The following is a 20,419-nucleotide window of genomic DNA, read 5'->3' as shown; positions in this document are numbered from 1 at the left end:
CTCCCTGGGAAATTAATTAGAAATATAGTAGTTGAGATAATGGAGAATGTTATGGTCTTAGTAGCAAAGTTTTAAGAAAACCATAAGCATTTTCTAATGAAAATTCATGCAATTAACAAGAATAACCAATCTTGTAACAGCAGGCAACTGAACATATTAATTCAATATTGTATAAGGTTCAAGAAATTTAGCAACAGAAAAAAAATCCTAAGTTTCTCCATAATTATTTTGTTAGCTAATGACTAAATGTATTAATAGTTAGACTGCTTTGGGGATCTAAAGAAAAGAATTGGCTGTAATATCACTTGAGTTTAATACTACTATGACTAAAGTCTGGACTCCCTCAAAAAAATTATATATTGAATTTTAAGCATTGAAAGCACACTTTATTGCCCTTATATTTTAGTCTCTAGACCAAAACAGTATTTATCTATTATTTGCCAAGGGTTATGACTATAGCAAGGAGCAACATGCAACATTCAAAAACCTTTAAGAACTTAGTTACATCAGTCAAAAGAGCTCCTATCTATAATACTAGAACAAAGAAGGGTCCCAACTCTTATCCAAAGAATCATGAAAGGGGATCACAGCCAAGATGATGAAGTAATGGCAGGTATTCACCTGAACTCTCCCAAATTCCCCTTCAAACAACTTTAAAAATAATGCCTCAAAACAAATTCTGAAGTAGCAGAACCAATAAAGAGATGAGACGAAACCATTTCCCAGCCCAAAACAACTTAGAAAGTCAGAAAGATGAGAGTAAAGCATAGTGCAAGCACAGGCCACATCTTAGCAAGCCAATACCAGGCCTTGGGGGCACATGTATCAGCTAGCACCTGCAGGTCTCAGGCCATAGGCTGTAAGGAGCTCAAACAACTGATGAGAAAAAAGATTTGTTGGCACTGGATACTAGCCTCTGTTGCATTACCCATACTTAGCATTTTAAGTCCTAGTCCTACAGTGAGGAGGAGTAAAAGTACACTAGAATATGTGGCTGCAGGGCTGCAGGGATCTTGGTCACATTTCCAGGGCAGAAAATAGTGCTTGTGGTTGTTCACAGATCAGAGCACAGGCCAGTTATGCAATAAACACATTCTCCTTAAATCATGCCACTTTCAAAGAACTAAAAATTTGCAAGACCTCCCCCGCGCCCTCTCCCCCCAAAAAAACTATCTCTGAAATCTGAAGCTTGAGATAGTAGCCCTTCCACATCAGAAGTAGAACCCAACTTTAATATAAAGTTAAAAGTCAAGAAACAGGCTGGGAAAGGAGCAAACAACAGAAAAAGAAACTGACCATAGAAAGTTACTATGGTGACAGGAAAGGTCAAAACACAACTTCAAAAGAAGACAGCAGAGTCAAATCAGCTACAAGTAAAACCTCAAAGAAAAATATGAACTGGTTTCAGTCCCCAAAGAAAGAATTCCTGAAAGAACTCAAAAAGGATTTTAAAAACCAAATAAAAGAAGCAGAGAAAAAAATTGGGAAAATAAATGAGAATGATACAAAAAAAATGAAAAAAAAAAGGCAACAGCTTGGTAAAGGAGGCAAAACACACACACACATACACACACACACACACACACACACACACACACACACACACAACACTGAAGAAAATAGCACCTAATAAACAGAATAGGAAAAATGATAAAAGAGGCACAAAAATCCATGAAAGAGAACTCTTTAAAAAGCAGAGTTGGTCAAGTTGAAAAAGTTGCACAAAAACTCAATGAAAAGAACACTTTAAAAAGTAGAATTTGTCAAATGAGAAAAGAAGCACAAAAGTTCATTGAAGAAAATAATTCCTTAAAAATTAAAATGGGGCAAATGAAAATTATGACTCCATGAGACATCAAGAAATAATATAACAAAATTACAAGAATTTAAAAATGTAAAATATTTCACTGGAAAAAAAAAAACAACCTGGAAAATAGTTTCGGGAGAGATAATTTAAGAATTATTGGACAACCTAAAAGTCATAATTAAAAAAAAGAGGCTAGACATATTTCAAGAAATTATCAAGAATAATTGCCCTGCAGTCTTCTTTGTAGTGGTCAGAAACTGGAAACTGAGCTGATGCCCATCAATTGGAGAATGGCTGAATAAATTGTAGTATATGAATGTTATGGAATATTATTGTTCTGTAAGAAATGACCAGCAGGATGATTTCAGAAAGGCCTGAAGAGACTTACATGAAGTGATGGTGAGTGATGAGCAGGACCAGGAGATTGTTATATACTTCAACAACAATACTATATGATGATCAATTCTGATGGACATGGCCCTCTTCAACAATGAGATGAACCAAATCAGTTCCAATAGAGCAGTAATGAATTGAACCAGCTATACCCAGTGAAAGAACTCTGGGAAATGAGTGTGAACCACTACATAGAATTCCCAATCTCTCTATTTTTCTCTGCCTGCATTTTTGATTTCCTTCACAGGTTAATTGTACAATACTATTTCAATGTCCAATTCTTCTTGTGCAGCAAAATAACTCTATGGACATGTATACATATATTGTATTTAACTATACTTTAACATATTTAATAATACTTTAACAATTTAACATATTGGTCTATCTGCCATCTGGAGAAGGGGGTGGGGAGGAGGAGAAAAATTGCAACAAAAGGTTTTGCAATTGTCAATGCTGAAAAATTACCCATGAATATATCTTGTAAATAAAAAGCTATAATTAAAAAAAAGAAAAAACTGCCTTGATATTCTAGAACTAGAGGGTAAGATAGAAATTGAAAGGATTTACCATTCACCTACTTACTGAAAGAAATCCCAAAATGAAAATTCTAACTCCCAGGTCAAGGAAAAAATATTATAAGCAGCTAAAAAGAAACAATTCAAATATCATGGAGCCATAATCAGGATAACAAAGGATTTAACAGTTTTTGCATAAAAGGATTGGAGGACCTGCAATATGATATTACATATTACATGTATTTGGATTATAACCAAGAATCAAGTACCTAATAAAAATGAGAGTATAATCCTTCAGGGGGAAATGAAATTTATTTAATGACATAAAGGACTTTCAAGCATTCCTGATGAAAAGAACAAAACTGAATTAAAAATTTGACTTTTAATTATCAGACTCAAGAGAAGAATAAAAGGATTAATAGAAAAGAAGGATTCAATAAGGTTAAATTGCTTACATTCCTACTTGGGAAGATAATATTTAGAATTCCTAAGAACATCATTATTAAGGCATTTAGAAAGAATATATACAAAAGCAGAGGGTATGTGTGTAAATTGATTGTGATGGTAAAACCTAAATTTAAGGTTTTAAATTAAAAAAAAACTAAATTAAGATTCAGGAAAGAGGGAATACACTGGGAGAAGGGATAAAGGAGAAGCAGAATGGGGTAAATTATGGAGAAAAAGATGAAAGGGAAATTGTGGACAACTTTAGTCTACCTTTCATTGCACTTGATTCAAAGAGGAAATAATATATTCACTCAATGGGATATAGAAATTTTACCCTATAGGGAATTAGAACAGGAAGGGGATAAGAAAAAGGGTTGGGGGAGGGTATTAAAAAGGATGTGGAAAATGGGGTACCAAAACATTGGTGGATTTATGACTGATCCAATCCCTTAGAGAACAATTTGAAACTATGCCCCAAAAGCTATAAAACCATGCATATCCTTTGACCCAACAATATTACTACTGGCTCTGTAAGGAAATTTTTTTTTTTTTAAGGAAAAGAATCTATATAGACAAAAATATTTATAGCAGCTCTTTTTAGGCTAGCAAAGGATTGGAAAATAAAATGATGTCCATTAACTGGGGTATGATTGAATAAGTTGTAATTTATGATTGTGCTGGAATACTATTGTGCTATAAGAAATGATGAGCAGCAGAAAAAGCTGGAAAGACAATATGAACTGATGCAAAGTGAAATGAATAGAACCAGAAAACACTGTATACAGTAACAGCAATGATGTTCAAAGATCAACTGTGAATGACTTGGCTATTCTTAGCAATACAGGGATCCCAGACAATGCTGAAGGACTTGTAATGAAAAATGCTATCCATCTCCAGAGAAAGACTTAATAGAACTTAAATATAGACTGATGAATACTTTTTTTTTTACTTTTTTATTTTTCTTAGTTTTTTTTTTTAATCTATGCTTTTTCACACAATGTAACATGGAATTATGTTTCATATAACTGCAAATACATTATCAAATTTCTTTCCTTCTCAATGAGAAGAAGAGAGGGAGAGAATTTGGAATGCAAAAAAAAAAAATTTAAATGTATGTTAAAAATTGCATGTAAATAGAATAAGAAAAAAGAAAAGAAATTATGAGCAAAATAGTTTTAGAAAAATCTAGAAAGATCTAGATGAACTGATATAAAGCCTAGTGAGCAGAACAGTATGCATAGTGATATTAACATTGTATGATAATCAACTGTGAATGACTTAGCTATTCTCAACCATAAATGATCTAAAGCAATTCCAAAGGACTTAAATGAAAAATGCTATCCACCTTCAGAGAAAGAACTGATAAGAGTCTGAATACAGATGAAAGTATACTTTCTCTGATTTTATTTTTCTTGTTTATTTTTTGGGGGATGGGGAGGAGGAGTAAGGCTGTTTTTTTTTTTTCCACAACATGACTAATGGAAATATGTTTTGTATAACTGCACATGTATAACCTATAGGAAATTATCTGTCTTCTCAATGGGAGATAGGAAAGGAAGGGAGAGAGATAATTTGGAACTCAATTTTTTAAAAAATTAATGTTAAATTTTTAAGTTGCATTTGGCAAAATTTTTTTAAAAAGAATTATGCAAGCAGAAAGGCTTAGAATATTGGTAGCAAAGAAACCCTAGCAGGGTAGGAAAGGAAAATGAGTTATTTTACTCCCAGACATGGTGTTGCTGAAGTGAGCATAAACAGAATTGTTCCTAATAGTAGCTCCATTCCCATAATTATTAAAAAGGACAATGATTAATACTTTTCAAACAAAATCATTGGAAAGCACATAATACTTCTTATATATATATGACCTTCTTTGTTGAATGCTGATTGTCAGGTTACATGTATTTTTAATTAAGTAAAATTTATATTCAATCTCGGTTTTTTTTCCTGAGAAGTTATGATTGACTATATATTCCAATGGTCAAAAGTGAACTTTTTTTAAAATTTTATTTTAATAGTATATTATTTTTTCAGTTACATGAAAGATGATTTTCAACATTCATTTTTGTAAGATTTTGAGTTCTAATTTTTTCCTTCCCTTCCTCCTTTATATTCCCTTTCCCCATGCTAGCAAGTAATCATACAAATTATATATGTACATTATTTTAACATGTTTCCATATGAGTTATGATCATAGCTGATCATCATACAACCTTGCTGTTGCTGTGTACAATGTTCTCCTGGTTCTGCTCACTTCACTCAGCATCAATTCACTTAAGTCTTTCCAGGCTTTTCTGAAATCTGTTCATTTTTTCTTACAGAACAATAATATTCCATTAAATTCATATATCATAACTCATTTAGCCATTCCCCAATTGATGGGTATCCTTTCATTTTCCAATTCTTTGCCACTAACAAGAGCTGCTACAAATATTTTTGTTAATGTGGGTCCTTTTCCCTCTTTTATGATCTCTTTGGAATACAGACTCAATAGTGGTAGTGCTGCATCAAAGAGTATTCACAGTTATTGAAATATGTTTTAAAAGATTGCACATATTTAACCTAAATCAGATAGCTTGCTGTTTTGGGTAAGGAGGTAAGGGAAGAGGGGAGAAAATTTTGGAACACAAAGTCTTACAAAAATTAATGCTGAAAACAATCTTTACATATATTTGGAAAAATAAAATACTACTGAGTAAAATGTAAAAAAAAAAAAAATTAAAAAAAAAAAAAGGGTGGCAATCACAGTTTTATAGTCCTTTGGACATAGTTCTAAATTGCTCTCCAGAATGGCTGGATCAGAAAAGTGAACCTTTATTATAACATAGTTTCATAATTTACAGTAAACAAGTACAATTTATAATCTGAAGAAATCATACCATCTATTTTTTAAAAGGTTCACTTATAGTCCTCTCTTTTCACGATTTCAAGTGTTAATTTCTTTTGAAACTTTGTTACATTATACCACACTAAATCTGTTACAAAATGACATAATAAAATTCAAATGCAGCATAAAATTGTCAAGAAAACAGTAAAAGACATTCATTTTATATATATATATATATACTCAGAAAGTTGCTTATATCAGATAATAAACATGATGTCTGCAAATTCAGATTACTTACATGCTAATTCAATTCGAAATTTATTTTATTTGTGCCTACCATATACAAGGCTCTTCAGTAACAGAGGTGAATAAAGTTAATTATCTTCTCCAACAATGAATAAATGTAACATTTGGTAGAATTGATATATACTATCAGATGCTATGTGAATTATTCTCACTTAAAAGTTTTTATTTGTTACAAGGAAGGGTTCAGTCAGTGAGAGATGGGAGGGATAAGCAAAAATGAGAGGCAAAAATAAAATGGTAAAAAAAACTTTAAAAAAAAGATACTTGCTAGAGTCTACATATTAAAATACTTATCAAGTTAACTATTAAGTAACCCAGTAATTTGAGTCACAGTCAATAAACCTAGTCTATCATTTGACCAGACTTTGTTTATGAAATCGCACTAGAAAGACTTGGTTTTTAAAAAGCAACTCTTTAAATATTTGTTTTTTCCTTTAACTTACTTACATGGATTAAAGTAAGCTCTAAACTTCCTTCATTATTCTGTCTATTGATCAGTTTATAGAACAGTGTTGGTTAAACTGTCAAGTAAAAAGTAGATCCAAGATTAAAAGCCCAAAATGATTTTTGTAAAGGGGAACATGCTACAATGAAAATGACAATGACCTTGGAATCAAAAGCCCTTTATTAGCCATATGACCATGGCCAAGTCATTAATCTTGCTGTTTTCTAATCTATCAAATGAGTATACTAACCCTTGTATTATTAGCTACCTTACCAAGTTGTAAGGATTGACCTTTTTAAAACACTGCTATGTAAATATCAGCTATTTTTTGCTTTCTCTGTGATTATAAGACTAGATAACAGCCACTTCATCCATCCAACTCAAAGACCACTCTTGCTTTCCTTTTAGCTTTTTTGGATTCTTGGTAAATGAATGGATTATAGGAAGGGAAGGGCAAGGACAAGTATAAAAGCTGGTAGAATTTTGCTTATGCCTCCATATTAGCTCCCTTCCCCCAAAGAAGTCAACCTTAGTAAGCCAAACTTATAAATAAATTTCTAAAATTGCAACCTGACCAGAATATACTTAGAGTATCAACCAAAATCAAAGTCTGATTATGTTTCCTAAAGAGTTTCATGATGTTCCACAGAAATATCTTTAACTTCTGAAATTTGATGAAATCTGAATTAATGCAGAAGTAGCCACTAATAGAATCTCCCAACAAACAGTCAAGACCAGCCTTCAAATTTTACCAGAAGGCAAAGATGTGGAGCGCCTGCGTCAAAAGAAATAAACTGAAAAATGTATTGGTGGTCATTTTCATATTTTCCCTATATTTCATATTTTTCCCTTTTCAAAAGTCTTATAACACTATATACAATTTCTTTTCCCTTCTTTGTATAACTGGTATAATAATTATCTATATACATATCTGATCTCTTTTATTATCATTAAACTCTTTGAGAGAAGGAACTGTATTTTTCTTTTATCTTTATATTCTCAGATTTTAGCATAATGTCTGGCAAATACTTCAGTATTTCATTACTGTAATTTCATCAGATGATCCTCACCAACAGAGATTACAACTGACTCTTAAGACATGATTTTTGAGAAGTTCAATGGCTAAAAGATTCATCATCATGTGATTTTCCTGGTGGTGAACCTATCTGAACTTAACTTGGCTGGTCTTTGGACAACAGATATACACTATCAAGGACTGTCTATAATTGAAGTCTTCCAACTTAGTATAATTTGCCTCACAGGCACATCTTTTAAGAACCCAGAGTCACCTTTATGCCATGAAGAAGGTAATACTTCAGGTTTGCACAAATTAGGTTATGAGATATTTATTGAATTGATTCATTGTTTTAACCAACCAAATAGCAATTCAAACTTTTCTCACCAATAAGGAACACAAACAGTCCTTCAAATGGATATAATTTTAAGTATCTAGAAGTCAATAAGATGAAACTTTGCTCAACGTATTTTCTGGCTACTAAATGAGTACACATAATCTACAGAAATCAAATAAGATAAATAAGAAAGTTCTAAAGTCAGAAAAAGATGTAAGAAAATTTTATCGACGTATTTGATAATAAAAATAACTGAAAAATAGCTATATTTTGTTCTGAAGCTTACAAAGCAAGTTATACACATTAACTCATCTGAGCCTTACAACAACTCTGTAAGACAATATTACAGATATTGTTATCCTCATTTTACAAATGACTTGCTTTTGATCACACAGCTAGTGTTAGAGGCAGAATCTGAACTCAGGATTTCCTGACTCTAAGTCAGCATTCTATGTTATGTTCACTCCCATACACCAAGATTTCCCACAATGCTGCAAATTAATGATCTGTATAAGATCATAAGTACAAACTGAAACCTATCTAATATTCTTAAATTCTATGGCAAAATGGTTAAAGTAAAACATCACACAATTATATAGAAACCAAAGACATTGTCAAGTCCACATGGCAAAGAGAAAAGAGAAAGGCTTCAAAATAAAAACACCACAACACTATTAATAGAGACAACCAATATGATAAATGTAGAATTGGCAGATGTGTTGCTTCTCAGCTATACTCTCATTCTAGATAGAAATACTACACAAGGAGGACCATCAAAAGCAGATATATGTCATTTAATAATAGTGAAATTAATAGATACTTCCAGAATGTAAAAAGGTACCAGAAAACAAAAATGGTAAATATTAGGGGCTTTGAAATGATAGGCACACCAATGCTCTATTGTTAGAATTAAGAATTTATCTGACCATTCTGAACACAATCTATAACTATTCTAGAAAAGGCACTAAATTTTATGTACTATTAGGCCCAAAGATTAATCGGGAGTCTTTTAGGTTATATAGTTAGAGCTAGAAAGAGCCACTAAAACTATGTATTCCATTTTACAGACTAGGAAAATGAGGCCCTAGGAGATTGTGACTTACCTAAGATCACTTAAAGTAATACACATAGGAGGTATCCATCATACCAAGTATGAAATGAGGTTTATGGCCAAGGCATTAGTTTGTTTTATCTAAATATACTTTTTTGTCACATAGAGTGTTAGGAGTGGGAATTGAGGGAGGGGAGTCTGATGTCATTTAGAAGTAACAACATCATAAAGATTTTCCTACTCAAGGAACCATGATATAGTTACATTGCCCTATATGTACAATATGTTCTAGACAACAGATATCAAAAATATTGTATTGTTATAGGTAGGGCTGATTTACAAAGATTATTACAGTAAGTAAACAGCCTCCTGAATAGTTGATATTATATTTTATATTCAAAAGGATTTCTGCTTAAATTGTGAATATTCTTTAATGACCAACTTAATGCTGACATCCGAACAAGGGGCCAGCAAAATATAAAATTCTATCAATACCATCTATCTATCATTACCCTGTAGTTTACAAAAAAAAAAAAAAAAAAAAAAAAGTGGGTAGACAATCAACACCACTGCTATTAGCAAGATCACATAAGAACTGACATCTTGTACTTTATACACAAATCATAATATGTATCTGGAAATGATGAGCTTTAAGTTGTGAAAAGGTTGGTAACTTAAGAACCACTTAAGTTAAGGTTTGGTAATAACGTTAAAAAAATTTCAACAGATGTAATCAATATGCAATGTTTAATGAGAAGTTTCTGGAAAAACTAGTGGAACTCTTAAGGTAAACTAAAAACTTCATTATCTATCACTAACAAAATCTTGCAATAAAACTTACAAGAAAACTCCTATTTATAGCTAGAAGCATGTATAAAAGGTATGCATATGAAGCACTGGAGATTGTTGTAATACATTACTTGATTTGGAATCATTCAAATCCCACATATGATACTTCCTAATCTATGTGATCATGGTCAGGTCACTTCACTGCTCAGGGCCTCAGTTTCCTTATCTATATTGAAGGTGATATACTTGTACAGCCTACTTCACAGATCTGCTGTGAGCTAAGAGCCTATGTAAATACCATGATTAGTGACCAGTTTAGTCATGGAGAAAAATAACTATTTGACTTCAGTTTCCTTGGATGTAAAATAAGAGGGAGTTAGACTAGATGAGATTGGGCAAGTAATTTAAATTCTCTGGGCTACAGTGCCCACATCTGTAAAATGAGGGAGTCACCCTAGATGGTCTCTGAGGTTCCTTCCAGCTTTGGATCTACAATATGCCATGATTATCTCTTGTTGGAGAAAAGCCCTGTGAGGAGGCTTAAGCTGAAGAGAAGAGGGAAGAACTGACAGGCAGGAAGAGGAATCCCCCCCAGCAGCAGCATCACTGCAGGCTGTAGCTGCCAAGCCAAAAGGCTGCTTGCTGACTGTACAGAGCCCTTGAGCTTCCTGCCTGGTAGCTCAGGCAGAGGGAGTTTGCCTGAGGTTCCAGAGGTAGCTGGTTCAAACTCAACCTTCCCTTCCAACACTAATCATCTGTTAATTTGTGCATTTACTAATTAATTCAAAGGCCCATAAACAGAAAATAAATTACAAGTTAGGGGGAAATTACTCTATTTTTTCTTGGCTCAAAATAAAATTTAAATACCCATTATTTAGAAAAATTCTTACCCATACATTTTAAATAACTGTTCAAAACTTGAAGCTACTAATAGGTCCTTAACTGCTCCAACAGAATTGGAATTTTTTAGGTCCTAGATTTTAATGCATTAATTCACAGCGCAGTTTCCCCCCCCCCAAAAAAAAAAAAAAAACACAGCAATTTAACTTCAGGTTTTTGGTTCAGGTTGGCTCTTTAAACTTTATATCTAAGACCCTTGTGTTCTGAAGTTGATAAAATTATTCTCACTAGCTCTAGAAGATACTTATTGTATTTGTGGGAGAAAAATACAAAACCAAATTTTAAGATGGGGGAGGGGAAAAGGTGAAAAGGATTCAATAAAGTATGATCAAAGATAAAGGATACTCCAGTTTGAAGGGAGGAAAAAAACTCCTAAAGCTATTATCTTGGTTACATATATTTCAAGATTGCCCTATATTTAGTGTCAATGGATATACTAGTGACATTATTTGTTCATGATGGAAGAAGCTCTTCTAGGGATAAATTTTCAGATGAAATAAAAACAAAAAGAAGACATATTCAAGGACATACAAACAGTTACCCAAATCAGAGAAATTTTAGATTACCTGTTCTGCACCATAAACTGTGGCAAATTGAACAAACTCTTCTATACGGACAAAACCATCCCCATCTCTGTCTAGGGCATCAAATACAGCTCTGAGGCGAGGGCCATCTTCTTGACACCCTGAAGGCTCATTTGGAATAGCTTCAGTCTGGTTGAAATCAGAGGATTGGCCTAGGTTATTCTGAACTATATCTAACTTCAGATCACACAAAGTGGAAGTAGTGAAAGAGGGAAAGAAGTTTATTTCATTACTAATTTGGTAACTATGATTTAAATCCTCCGCACTTAATGAAACACTTTTCTGGCATCTTCCGGGCACATAATCCTCTGGCTCTTTAGTCCAGGAAAAAACTGGATCAAGTCCTGAAAGCTGGGTTTTGGGATCCGGGCAAGCAGCCTGATCCATGCCTAAGTAAAAATCTCTTTGATCCTGAAGAATATCATCACTTTCTTGAAGGCAATTTTCTGTACATGATTCCTGCTCCCTAAAATCGATGCTCAATTGTAAATCATGTGGAGGTGACTGAGGTGGGCCCAAATCAAGAGCATAAAGGTCCTCCCGCTCTTGCTCTTCTGGACCTGTTAATCTGTCTGAGACTACCGGATCCTGCACCAAGGTAAGAGTTGTATTAAAACCCTCTTCAGAAGAGTCATTAACCACACCTAGCAAAGACATCTGCTTGTCACTAACAGGTAAATCCTGATCGATATCAGGGACAGAAGTATTATTGGTCTCTTGGTCCAAAAGACAGAGTTCTTGATTTTCTAATCGATACAAATATTTGATGGATCCTTCAGGAAATAAGTCTTGGTGGAGCTTCACCTCCCCCAAAACTTGCTGGAAAGCCACAGACCCCGTTTCCTGCAGAACAGGCCCTAGAAGCACCGAGGGCTGTGGGGGGGTCTCTGGAGGGAGCAGCACCAGGTCGGGACCAGGCACCTGCCTCCGGGATTCCTCCGACACTTGCTCCAGGTCCATGAGGAAGTATTTCCCCTTCTGCTCCGGGAACAGGTCCCCAAACGTAAGCAAGGAGTCCGACGTGGTCCCAGCTGATGCAGACAGAGTCACAAATAAATCCGGCTCCATTTTCATGGGAAGGAAACCGGCCAGGGCGGCCCACGAAGGAGAAGCAGCCCCCACCCCGCCCCCACCCCTTACAACCGAGGCGAGGCTGCGGCCCGCGACGGCGGCTCAGCGCGGCGGGTGATTCCCTGCGGCTCGGGACGCAGACAAAAGACCTCCTCAGACACAGCAGGAGAAGGAGGAGGAGGAGGAGGAGAAGGAGGACGGGCGGCGGCGGCCGCCGAGAGCATCACTGCATCCGCGCGGGCGTCCCTGTCCTGCGGGGACTGCCCGAGCCCCCAGCGCCGGGAGCAGGCGATGCCGCTGGTGGGGCCGTCGGGCCCCCGCATCCATCTTGACCACCGACGCCCCTCATCTCTCCACACCCGCCGGGAGCGGCAGGGGGGGGCCCATGGCGGCCCACGGCTAGGGAGGAAGGCAAAGGGCTGGGGCGAGATCGGTTTGGAGAGCGGTGGCGGGCCCACGAGCCCGAGGAGAGGACCACCGACCTGGCCGCTGTATTCTCGGTTCGATCCCCGAAGCTGAGGGGGCGGAGGGTAGCCTGAGAGTCTGGAGGCAGCGGAGCTCGATCTTAGCCCCGCCCCTTTTCCTGGCCGCGTGGCGTCAGCACGTTCATGGGCGTCGGGATTGCCCCCGCCCCCTCCGAGGATAACTATAAAAGAGCGGCGCGAGAAAACGATTTAGGCCCTGCTGCGGCGGGCTCCGGCGCGAGCGAGCGAGGGGGTACAGGGAAACGTGAGAGTTTTGACAGGGCTCCTTCCTCACACACCGGGGCTTTTCTTTCCACGCCCTAGAAAAAGAAGGTTGGACTATGGAAATGGAGCTGCTCCAGGTGTTGGACCCTGGGGACCCATCAGTCGGTCCTGTGGTTCTCCCTCTGGGAAAGGAGGAAAGTGAGAACTGCGGGGTCGCCGCCGCCGCCGCCGCCGCCGCCTGGGCGATGACGTCACCTCACTGCCTTGCGCTGGGGTGCGCGGAGGTGGTGCTGAGGCATAGGAGATGCGGGACCGTGCTGCTTCCCAGCCTCCTCCCCCACACCTCCCTAGAGGATTGGTACTGTCCCCGTCCTCAAGGAGAGGCAGCCTTCCCTCTGTAGTGACATGGTGTGCGGCGCGGCGTGGCCTCAGTGCCTAGGACCGCCCCGACCAGCTGGAGCGTCTGTGGTCCGCTTCCCCCTCGTAGTAACCCCCGCCACCACCCGTTCTCCGCTAACGTCACGGGCGCCCCGCAGACGGAGAGGACCTCCGAAGTCCTGGCGGGCCCCGCAGCTCCGAGTCCGCCTTCCCCACCACAGACACGCCCCGCTCTGCCCTGGTCTCGTGGGAGGCGGCCCGCATTCCTCCCTCTCCATCCCTCGCCCTCCCCTCGGCCCAGCACCGGGCTGGGCCACGGAAGCTTATTGGCTCGAGCGCCCGGGAGCAGGTCACGGCCAAGGTCTTGCTACCGGGAATCCGCACGGTGGCGAGACAACGGCGCTGCCGGGATCTCTCGGACCGCTGCCGGTCCTGAGATAGCAAAGCATCTTTGTCCCGCTGCTTGACAAGTTTACAAAGCGCTTTCACACAGAAGAGGCTAACAGGAGGGAATAGAAAGAACTAGAAACTCTCCAAAACGAAGAACTGGGGATGTGCCTTGCACAGAGGAGGTGCTGTCGTCAATGTCTATTAAATGAAGACCTAGCAGTCAGGGTAGTGTCTTGTTTTTCCTGTTCTTATTAGCATTATTTTAATTTAGCTTTTCTATAATTACCTTGTAATAAGGTGAGCAGGGTTCTCTCTATTGTATGCATGAGGGAAAAGACTTAGAGAAAGGCGTCTCTGATGAAAGAAGCAGTAAAGGGAGCTGCCTGCCCGCCGGTCTTCACATCCACCGGATTCTTTCCACTGTGCAACTCTGTCTCCAAACAAGCAACAGGGAAGGGACGGTCTATTGCCTAATTTTTGTCACCCCAGCGTTTAGCACAGTGCCTGGAACATAACAGGCACTAATAAATAAGCATTAATAAGTAGGCATTAATAAATGACTACTGAATTGAATTGAAGGATTCAACTTTTGCTTAGTCCCAACAGTCGGAACTAGAAATACATAAGTCTAAGTCCTTTGGAGGTAAATTTTGACACAAAATAAAGAAAATCTTCCCAACAGAACTGTTTTTTTAAAAAGTGGAATGAACGTCTCATTAAATAAGGAGTTCCCCTTTTCCAGAGCTCTTCAAGCCAAGCCCACATAAAGATTAAGAAGAAATTCTGTTCAGCCAGTAGAGATAACCTAGGAGGGACCCTTTCCAGCTCTGGGATTCTGAGATTCTTTTGTGATTTTTATTTCATCCTCACCACAATCTTGTGGGAGTAGACTGGATAGAGTTTATTAACCCCGTTTTACAGTTGAAGTTGAAGCACAGAGATTAAATAACTTGCCCCAAGCACAGAGCCAGGAAACAACAGAGTTCATAATTGAATCTAGATCTTCTGACACCAATTCCAAAGCCCTTTTCAGTACAACAATGAGAGTGTAGTTGGATAACCACACTGTATTGTACTAGCACTAGATGAACATGAAGAATGACAGAATCCCTGACCAGCAGAATTTCCATCCCTATTAACTTGGGGAAACATGTAAGATACTGCCTGGGTTGTATGGCATTTTAGAAAGAAAAAGGTAGGTAAGTAGAGAAAAAAGGTTGTGACAGCTTCAGGCAGAGTGACAAATTAGCATATGGCATAATTTATATAATTATGAATTTATCTTAACCATTGAAGAGCATCAGACTTGAGAATAGGCCAAAATTGTTAACGCTGTAAAGTTACCCATGCATATAACCTGTAAATAAAAGGCTATTAAATTTAAAAAAAAAAAAAAAGAGAATAGGCCAAACTATTAAAGGAAAGGTTACCTCACCTTATCTCTATGTGTAGTCCTCATAATTAACTGACTCATCTCCCATCCTTGAATCACAGGAAGGACACAGAAAGTCATGGGCGATTATATATATAATTTTATATATTATATATATAATAGAAAAAGCCCCAAGACTATTTTATAAGTTTTTGTTTTATTTTGATTTGTTTGCTGAGGCAATTGGGGTTAAGTGACTTGCCCAGGGTCACACGGCTAGGAAGTGTTAAGTGTCTAAGGCCAGATTTGAACTTAAGTCCTCCTGACTTCAGGGCTAATGTTCTCTCTATTTTGTAAGTTTTAAGAGCCAAGTACTGAAACAAGTGAATTATTATTGTGTTCAAAGGAGCTAAAAACCTGCTTCTTATTTCACCAGGGATTTGAAAATAGGCTCCTGACTTTGGCCACATAAGCTTTTCACAAGAATTTCGTTGGTGTGTCAAACTTATTCAACAGGAGGGCAGTGTTGACAAATTAGCATATGGCATAATTTATATAATTATGAATTTATCTTAACCATTGAAGAGCATCAGACTTGAGAATAGGCCAAACTATTAAAGGAAAGGTTACCTCACCTTATCTCTATGTGTAGTCTTGTGTAGAATGATATAATAACCACAATTAGAAAGGTTTCATGTTTGAGCTCTGTGAAAGGTGGGAAAGCTGGTTTGATGTATAAATGTGCAGTTATAGTATATTGTTTCAGAATTTCAGAATTTTGAAGGGCATCTAGTTCAATCTGAACCTAAATGAGAATCTCCTCTACGACATACCAAAAGAATAATTTTCTGGTTACTAAAACTTATTTTGTTGACTGACCCAATGTCAAGGTATAAAATTACAACAATATAAACATGAATTTTCCTGCTTAGTAAAAAAAAAAAATTCTACCTTAAACAGAAAACTAAAATAGCAATTCATTCCAAATGAATCATTTTTGTAGCATATTGTAATCAACTTTTCAATTTGTTGCATTCTAAACCAAATTAAATTAACCAAGTCTTGCCAACAACCAGTAGCAGAGAATCCTTTACTACTATTTTGCCAAGAATCACTCTCTCCTTTAGATGTAGAATGACTGAGATCTGTGGGAGAAGGAAGCCAGCAAGTCTTAATTGTGCACCTCATTTTTGGAAGCCTTTCCACATCCACCCCAGTAAAATGGGATGGGGACTTGGTGGAGTCCAATGGTTTTTTCCTCCTAGAATTAATTACTTTGTGTTTACTTATATAGTACAGGTTTAACTCTTCTCCCAATGGAATCTAAACTCCTTGAGACAGGCAAGATTTCACTTCATCTCCATGCCTAGTACAGGTATGTACTTGGACATTAAGAATTCTTAAGAAGTGTTTGAGTTGGAGTTCATCACTTGACAGGTTTCATGGCTTGAGAATATATGGTTTATCTGTTTTTTAAATCTACATGTGAATTTCTACTTATGCAAGTGTGGGGAAGGTCTTTCTCCTTTTGTGTTTATTGAGCAGACTAAACTAAAACGTGTCTTTTATAGAAAGCCTTTTCCAACCCCTCTTTGTTCTACCAGGTGAAAAAGACTACATCCCCCCCCCCCCCCCCCCACCTTCCCTCACCTACACTTTTGCTACAGCCTGTCTCCTTAATGTCCTTGAACATGCATATTCTCACCTCACTGCCTCGGCTCATATCATTTCCCTTGACTGAAATGTCTTCTCTCTTTTCTACTCAGCCCTACTTGGCCAATTCTTTTAGGCCCTGATCATCTCATAGAGGCATTTCCAGTTGTCCTGATCTATGTCTTGGCACTGAACCCAGATGGTTCCAGAGGAGAGAATAAAGTTGGTGATTTTGCACAGTCGCCTCCCTCTTCAATCCAATTCACTTGGATGTCATGGCATAACCTCCCTGACATCATGTCCTTTTTAAGAATGAAGGACAAACAACAACTACCACGAACTGAGTTTAAAGTGGTTTTATTTTCCTCCTAATTCACTTGTTCTTTATAGCCCTCATCTGGTATATACTCACAGCATATATGTTAATGTGTGACTTTTGTTTCCTCGTCTAAACTGAGCTCCCCAAAGACAGGGGCTTAAGTCCCTAGAATATTAGCAACCAAGGACAGTCTAGATCTGTTCTTTTTTTGTCCCTATAACAATGTATAGCACAGAGCTGGGCACATAGAAGCTATGGGGCTCCCCATTTTACAAAAAGTATGGGAAGCCACACAAATAATCTTTCCCCCAAGAATATGACAAACCTTCATTCCTTTCCCAACAGATCTATAACAAACACATTGACTTCTTGATTACAATCACTTAGGGAGCAACATGAAATAAAGCTTTAAACTGAAATGTAATATGGTTATATGTATGCATATTTATATGTATCTGCTTTTATCTTTATGATACTCCCTTCCCTGTTCTTTTCTTGGACGGGAAACAAGGAACACAGAATTCCCAGTTAATGAGATGGCAAACAGAGGAAAACCCAATTTGCACCATTCTAATCTTCTTCCCCACGAAGATAATCTTTTCCAGTTATGTTGTCCTCATTTTACAAATGAGAAAATGAATATGAAATTGCCTAACATGCCCAGGGTCACATAAAGTAAGAAGTAAAACCCAGCTCTTCTAAATGTCAGTTTGGAAATTTTTTCATAGAACCCACCAATCACACTCCTGAGTGACCTGGGGGCCTTGCATGAGGAGAAAGATGGAACTTAGATAAAGACAGAATAGAGCTATGCTGCCCTTTCTTGGTGGCCCTGCTTTCTCCCAGTTTCTAACACTGGAAGTAGAGTACTAGAGCTTGAACTGACTGGGTCATGGGTAGGGCAAGGCTGGCAGCACAGCTAAAGAGAGTGGAAACTAAGTATTAGTTGCTATCTGATGTCTACATCTGCCTCTATCAATTATTTCCTATTTATCTTGCATATCGTTTGCTATATATGTTATCTCTCCCATTAAATTTTAAGCTCATTGAGGGCAGGCCCTGCCTTTTGACTCTTTTTGTATGCTACACACTTACTGCAATACCTGGCACCTAGTAAGCATTTAATAAATGTTTATTGATTAATTGATTGAAAGAGCTACTTTCTTTGCCTCCTTTTCTTGGAGATGATAATATGACCTACAAAAGGAAAAATATTAGAAGAGAGGGCTATTCAGGAAGGATAGGGGCAATGAATCAGCAGATTTGCTGCAGAACATAATTTGACTTTTTCCTGCCAGGATAGGCATATGTAGGTCAGCAAAACCTCATGGGTAGAAAGTAAAAGAATCATCATGGCAATCAAACTAGGAGAGCAGTGCAATTTCTTCAAAGGTAATTCTTTAACACCAACATCGTCATCATCATTGTTATTGTTGGATGTAGCTGGTTGAAACTTAATGTACATTTAAGACAAGAAACATAAGAGGCAGTTCAAAATGAAGTGCTGAAGAGCAGAATGATGTTGGTGAGCCCAAAACAAAGATTCCAGGAAGTGTTAGGGATTGGGAGAATAGAAAATTGGAGATATGCATCTCAGTGGGGAATCTGTTCTAGGAGAAATGAGTCACAGGTTTGGAGTGTGTGACTGATAAGTTCTGAGAACTAGGAAGGGCCCTACAATCTGCCATTATTTTTTTACCTCCTTCCTTTCCTATACTCCAATGAAACCTCCACCTTAACCAAATCTCAGTTCTGCTCATTGTTCCCCAGATATGCATCCCCACCTGCACAAACTCAATCAAATTCTTGTCTTCTGCAATGCCCTACCTATTAAATTTAACTTATGCATAACCTTACCTTCCTTAGGGATCTAGTTTTAGTTTCCATAAGGCTTTTCACCAATTGTCTTAACCCTCAACACCTATTGTGCTTATTATCTATCACTCACTTGTCACTCATTAGTAGGATGTGATTGGGGGGAAGTTAATGGGTTCTCCCTCCTTGAATTACTTTTTTTAAAAAACTTAATAGACATATAGTTTTATCTCTCCTCCCAATATAACCTAAGCTCCTTAAGACAGTAGTGATTTCATTTCTGTGTTTGCAACTTCACATCTAGTACAGTGTCTTGGACATTAATGGCACTTAGAAAGTATTTGAGTTAGAGTTTATCATCTGACTGATTTTATGCCTTGACTGAATATAAGGCTGGTTAATTGATTGGTTTCTCTTACCTCATTTTTAATTAGTTTTTATGTTTATTCCCTCTTATCCTTTTGAATCCCCAGTACCCTATACAGTAGGCACTACATAAATATGTGTGTAGATAGTGTTCTGGGATGACACATTCCTCTATTCTTCCCTTGTCTTTCCCATATACTATGAATGATTTTAAGAATTATACTTTGTTGCCAAGTATTATCCTGACTTTTTTCAACCTTGAAAGTCAGATTCATATTTTATCTTTAAAAATAACAAATCTTACCTGTCAGATCTTTGGAGAAAGGAGAAATAGAAAACATTATGAAATGTAAAATAGGTAATTTTGATTACATTAAATTTTTAAAATTTTGCACAAACAAAGTCAATGCAACCAAAATTAGAAGGGAAGCAGAAAGCTGGGAAACAGTTTTTACAGCCAACGTTTCTGATAAAGACTTCACTTCTAAAATAAATAGAGAAAAGAGTCAAATTTATAAGAACACAAGTCATTCTCTAACTGATAGTCAAAGGATATGAGCACACAATTTTCAGATGAAGAAATTCAAGCCATTTATACTCATATGAAAAAATGCTCTAATCACTATTGATTAAAGAAATGAAAATGAAAACAACTCTGAGGTACCATGTTACACCTATCAATTTGGCTAAGATGACAAAAGAAAAGATAATGATAAATGTTGGAGGGGATGTGGGAAAACTGGAACACTAATGCATTGCTGGTGGGCTTGTGAACTGATCCAGCCATCTGAGCAATTTGGAATCATGTATACCCTTTGATCCAGCAGTGTCACTACTGCATCTGTATCCCAAAGAGATCATAAAAAAGATATAATGAGCAGGATGATTTCAGAAATGCCTGGGAAGACTTACATGAACTGATGCTGAATGAAGTAAGAAGAACCAGGACA

At 37.4% G+C, this 20,419-nt stretch overlaps 1 protein-coding gene across 3 annotated transcripts in view; it reads right to left on the bottom strand.

The window, feature by feature from the left end:
* Positions 1-12,516, bottom strand: part of RAB11FIP3 (RAB11 family interacting protein 3) — a 155,071-nt gene extending 142,555 nt beyond the window's left edge. For all 3 annotated transcript variants that reach the window (XM_031945704.1, XM_023497766.2, XM_031945705.1), the window contains exon 1: positions 11,399-12,516. In XM_031945704.1, the coding sequence (XP_031801564.1) occupies positions 11,399-12,490 (1,092 nt within the window). In that variant the 5' untranslated portion in view covers positions 12,491-12,516. The remainder of the gene's footprint in view (positions 1-11,398) is intronic.
* Between the last annotated feature and the right edge of the window lie 7,903 nt (positions 12,517-20,419).

Source organism: Sarcophilus harrisii, chromosome 1 (genome assembly GCF_902635505.1).
Source record: "Sarcophilus harrisii chromosome 1, mSarHar1.11, whole genome shotgun sequence".
NCBI classification, from domain to species: domain Eukaryota; kingdom Metazoa; phylum Chordata; class Mammalia; order Dasyuromorphia; family Dasyuridae; genus Sarcophilus; species Sarcophilus harrisii.
Note: the sequence above shows the minus strand (reverse complement) of the source record. Positions and strands in the feature narration are given on the sequence as shown.